This window comes from Penaeus vannamei, chromosome 34 (assembly GCF_042767895.1).
Source record: "Penaeus vannamei isolate JL-2024 chromosome 34, ASM4276789v1, whole genome shotgun sequence".
NCBI classification, from domain to species: domain Eukaryota; kingdom Metazoa; phylum Arthropoda; class Malacostraca; order Decapoda; family Penaeidae; genus Penaeus; species Penaeus vannamei.
Window position 1 is genome coordinate 25,148,235 of NC_091582.1, and position 5,794 is coordinate 25,154,028.

At 37.7% G+C, this 5,794-nt stretch overlaps 1 protein-coding gene and 1 non-coding gene across 2 annotated transcripts; both read right to left on the reverse strand.

The window, feature by feature from the left end:
• Window positions 1-2,181: 2,181 nt before the first annotated feature.
• Window positions 2,182-2,586, reverse strand: LOC138859264 (uncharacterized). Its single transcript, XM_070113485.1, has one exon. It carries the CDS (start codon window positions 2,584-2,586, stop codon window positions 2,182-2,184), a length of 405 nt encoding a protein of 134 aa, XP_069969586.1.
• Window positions 2,587-5,184: 2,598 nt separating this feature from the next.
• TRNAL-UAG (transfer RNA leucine (anticodon UAG)) lies at window positions 5,185-5,266 on the reverse strand. The gene has a single exon. It is a non-coding gene; the product is annotated as a tRNA-Leu (tRNA).
• Between the last annotated feature and the right edge of the window lie 528 nt (window positions 5,267-5,794).

The following is a 5,794-nucleotide window of genomic DNA, read 5'->3' on the forward strand; positions in this document are numbered from 1 at the left end:
GATAGATAGGTAGGTAGATAAATAATTAGATAGATAGATATATAGGCAGATGGATAGGTATTTAGATAGATAGGAAGAGAAAGAGAGAGATAGACAGACAGACGTATAGATAATTAAATAGCTAGATAGATAATTCGATAGAGATGGAGAGATACATAGATAGATAGATAAACAACAGATAGACAGATAGATAGACAGATAAACAGATAGACAGGTAGATACAGATGATAGATAGACCGATATATAGGTAGATAGATATAAAAATGATTTGATAGATAGATAGATATAAAGATAAACACATAGATACATAGATAGACATATGGATAGATAGACTGATAGATTGCTAGATAGCTACTTAGATACGCAGATGGACAGATAGATATATAGATAGATAAATATATTGGTAGGTAGATAGAATATAGGCAGATAGGTAGATAAACAAATAGATAGATAGATAGATAGACAGAGACACAGATAGATACAGGCAGATAGATATAATAGATAAATATATATATAGATAGACTGATATATAAGTAGATATGTATAAAAATGATTTGATAGATAGATAGATAGATAGGCAGAGAGTGAGATATTAAGATAGAGAGATAGATAGAGAGACAGACAGACAGACAGACAGAGAAAGAAAGTGAAAGAAAGAGAGAAAGAGAAAGAGAGTGAAAAGAGAGAGAGAGACAGAAAGAGAAAGAGAGAGAGAGAGAGAGAGAGAGAGAGAGACAGAGAGAGAGAGAGAGAGGGAGAGAGAGAGAGAGAGAGAGAGAGAGAGAGAGAGAGAGAGAGAGAGAGAGAGAGAGAGAGAGAGAGAGAGAGAGAGAGAGAGAGAGAGAGAGAGAGAGAGAGAGAGAGAGAGAGAGAGAGAGAGAGAGAGAGAGAGAGAGAGAGAGAGAGAGAGAGAGAGAGAGAGAGAGAGAGAGAGAGAGGGAGAGAGAGAGAGAGAGAGAGAGAGAGAGAGAGAGAGAGAGAGAGAGAGAGAGAGAGAGAGAGAGGCAGCGTGGGAGGCACGGGGGGGGGCTAATATTGAAGAGAATTCACGTAAATATGTTCCAATGATGATGATATCAAGAGGAAGAGGAAGAGGAGGGTGAGAGGGGGAGGAGGGCAGGGAGAGGGAGGGGAGGAGGAGAGAGGATGGAGAAAGGAGGATAGGATGGTGAGAGGTGGAGATGAGGGAGAAAGAGGGGGAGGAAAAACGATGAGAAGTGAAAGACGAAAGAAGGAAAGGAAAAAAGAACGAAGAGAGAGAGAGAAAGAAAGAGACAGAACGAGAGAGGGTAGAGACAGACAGACAGACAGACACAACGCCCCCACCCCACCCCTACCCCAACCCAACCCGCCCTTAAACCCCATCCTCAACCTACCCCTCCTCCCCCTCCCCCTCCCATCACCCCCACCCCACCCCAAACGATCCCCCCAAAACACAGACCAACTTGACCTCCATAAAGCGGACAGACCAATCACGTGACCGAGACGATTGGCGGGGCGTGAGGGCGAGAACGTCTTCGAGATTCGATAATCACTCAATCCATTTTCTCTAATCACGGGGGATTCGATGGCACGGCCGCGGAAGAGGGGGGTGGGGTGGCGAGGGAGGAAAAAAGAGAAAATGAAAAGAGGAGAGAGAGAGAGAGAATGATGAAGAGATTTGGAGATAGATAGATAGATTGGGTGGGTAAGGGGGTGGTCTTTATAGCTCTCTTTGTGTCGATCTGTGTGTGTATTTACAAATATATAAATATATATATATATATATATATATATATATATATATATATATATATATATATATATATATATATATATGCATACACATGCATAATATACACAAACACCCACACACATACACATTGCTAAAGGCTGACCTAAATGTATGTGTGTGTGTGTGTGTGTGTGTAAGTGTGGATGTGAGTGTGTGAACTGATAAATACACAGCGAAAGAGAGTTAGAAAAAAAGATAATAGAGATACATCATAACGCAGAAAAAAGGAGAAAGCACAAGAGAGACACAAAGCCTCATCAAGCATCATTTCACGGGGATCATGAAGGGAATTTCGCTCTCTTCCCCTCCTTCCCCCTCACCCCCCTCACCCCCCTCCCTTACCCCTCTTACCCCCATCATCCTACACCCTCCCCCCCACTTTTGCCTACGAGCGGTCTTTCATCACTTTATCTCTTTTGTCTTATTTTAATATTCATACCTACCCCACCCATACCCATCCATACCAACCCATACCCATCCGTACCCCATCCATACCCATCCATACCAACCCATACCCATCCGTACCCCATCCATAGCCATCCATACCAACCCATACCCATCCGTACCCCATCCATACCCATCCATACCAACCCATACCCATCCATACCAACCCATACCCATCCATACCAACCCATACCCATCCGTACCCCATCCATACCCATCCATACCAACCCATACCCATCCGTACCCCATCCATACCAATCCACACCAACCCATACCCATCCAAACCGCACCCATACCAACCCATATCCCACCGATACCCCACCCATAATACCTCCCCATGCCCACTCTACCCACCCCCACACCCTCATGACCCCCATACCCACCCACACATAGATAGATAGACATTCCCCCCCATACTCCCCCCATACCCCTCATGACCCACATACCTCCACCCACACATAGATAGATAGACATACCCACCCATACTCCTCTACACCCTCATGACCCACATACCCACCCACACATAGATAGATAGACATACCCACCCATACCCCCCCACACCCCTCATGACCCCCATACCCACCCACACATAGATAGATAGACATACCCCCCTCATACCCACCCATACCCCCCCCCCCCAACCTCACCTGAGTGCCACCTCCTCTTCTTCTTCATCGAGATCGTGTGATGATTGAGCTCCTGTGATTGAGCACGATATCCCGATATTAGGCGCGGTACGAACATGGGGAGAGAGGGAGGGGAGAGGAGGGGAGGAGGGGTAGGGAGGAGGGGAGGGAGGGTGGGAAAGAGGGGGAAGGGGGAGGGGAGGAGGGGTAGGGAGGAGGGGTGAGGATGGGAAAGAGGGGGAAGGGGGAGGGAGGGAGGGTGGAGGATGGGAAAAGAGGGGGAAGGGGTGAGGGGGAGGGGGAGGGGGAGGGGAGGGGAAGGAGGGAGAAGAGGAGAGTGGAAAGGGAGGGAGGAGGAAAGATTGGGGGAGTGAAGTAGGGAGAGGAGAGAGGAGGGAGGAGGAAAGATGGGGGAAGAAAGAAGGAGGAGAGAGGAGGGAGGAGGAGAGGTGAGGAAAGGAAGTAGGGAGACAGAGGCGGTAGGAGGAAAGGTGGGGGAAGGAAGAAGGAAGAGAGAGGAGGGAGGAGGAAAGATGGGCGGAGGAACTAGGAAGAGAGAGGAGGAAGGAGGAAAGATGGGGGAGAAGAGAGGGAGAAGCGGAGATAATGTTGGAGGAGGATGCATAGGAAAGGAAGGAGGAGATAGAGAGAAAAGAGAGACTAAGAAAAGACAAAGGAAATAGAAATAAAATATGGGAGAAAGGGGAAAAAATGAGAAAGAAGTTGAGAAAAATGGAATAAGAAGGACAGTGAGAAGGAGGGAAGGGGAAGAAGGAGCGAAAGAATGGGAATGAGAAAGATTATAAATGAGAGTAATAATTCACGATAGAAAAAAACGAAAATATAAGACAAACACTTTTAAAATACTTTTTTTTTCTTAATGATAAAGAAAACATTGCTTTCCATAAACATACAAACAAATAAATACAATAAAATAAAACCTATATCAAAAGTTTAGAATATTTATGTAAAAAACAGAATAACGAAAAATGATCATTTGATGACGACGATGATGGTGATAATGATGATGATGATGATGATGACGACGACGATGATGATGATGATTATCATTATCAATATTGTTATTATTGATATTACCATTATTATTGTTATGATCATTATTATGAATAGTAATACTCTACCGTGTTGATATTGTCATTATTATCATTATCATTATTATTATCATTATTATTATTATTATTATTATTACTGCTATCATTGTTATTTTCGTTATCAATATCAGTATTGTTATTATTGTTATTATCTTAATTATTATTATTATTATTATTATTATTATTATTATTATTATTATCATTATTATCATTATTACTATCATTGTCATCACTGTTATTATTATTATTATAAGTACCATTGATATTATTATTATCATTATTGTTATCATTATTTCCATTATTATTATTATTATTATCATTATGCTGTTGTTGTTGTTGTTATCATCATCATAATAATAATGATAATGATAATAACAGTGATTAACATTATTGTCGTCACTACCATTACTAGTATCATTGTTATTATCCTTATCATTTTACTATTAGTATTGTTATTATTAAAACCATTATCATTAATCATCATTATCATAATCATCATTATTATTATTATCATCATCATAACCATGATAATGTTGATGATAATAATATCAATGATGATAATATTATTATTATTATCATTGTTGATAAGAATAGTAATAATGATAATAATAATAATAACAATAATAATTACAATAATAATTGCTACGATGATAATGATGATAAAGACAATAATGACAGTGATAATAATAATAATAATGATAATGATAATGATAATGATAATGATGATGATAATAATAATAATAATAATAATAATAATGATAATAATGATAATAATAATAATAATAATAATAATAATAATAATAATAATAATAATAATAATAATAATCATGATAATAACAATAATAAGATAACAAAGAACATAATGATGGTGATGGCAAGGAATATGTTGACAAATTGACAAAATAATTAATCAAACGGAGTCTTGACGAAAATAGATATTGAGATATTAAATGCTTTCAACTTTAATGTCATCTTAATCAAATTTCAATACCATTCATTCTCAATACTATTTCATCTGATATTATTACTATTCAAATTCGATTCCAACACTTTGTTCTAATAATGATAATATTAAATACTACTACTACTTTATTTATTTATTTATTTCATTTATTTTTTTATTATTTATTTTCCATTTTTTACACTTATTACATCTATCACAATAAACATAGTTCTACATCCCATTACAATAAAACAGCGTACAACAAATCAAAAAACTATACTATTTTGGCAGCGGTGGGATTCGAACCCACGCCTCCTGGGAGACTGGAGCCTAAATCCAGCGCCTTAGACCACTCGGCCACGCTACCTGTTGCTGTCATAATTTTTTTTCTCTCTTTTAGTTGTTGTTTTTAGTGTTCTTGCTGTCTTTCTTTTTTTTTTTTTTTTTTTTTTTGTTTCTTTTGCTACTTTTGTTTGTTAAGGTTTTTATTACTTCTTCCTTGTTGTTGTTGTTTTTCTTGTTCCTGTTTAATTTCTTCTTTTTTTTTTTTTTTTTTTTGCTACTTTTCGTTTGTTCGTGTTGTTCTTTTTCTTCTCCCTCCTCTTCTTATTCTTATCATTCTTATTCTTTTTAGTCTTCTTCCTCTCTCTTATTATTCTTTTCCTTCTTTTTATTCTTCTTTTGTTTGTTCGTGTTGTTGTTCTATTCCTTTTCGTCTTCTATTTCTTTTATTTCTTTTTCTTCTTCTTTTGTTTGTTCTTCTTGTTCTTCTTTTTCTTCTTGCTTTTGTTCTTGTACTTCTTATTATTGACTATTATTATCATTGTCATTATCATTAGTATCATTGTTATTATTATCATCATTTTCATTTATATTATTATTATTATTATTATTA

Excerpts from the sequence above, each read along its gene's own strand:
- LOC138859264 (XM_070113485.1), bottom strand. The coding sequence starts at position 2,586 with ATGAGGGTGTGGGGGTGGGTAGAGTGGGCATGGGGAGGTATTATGGGT.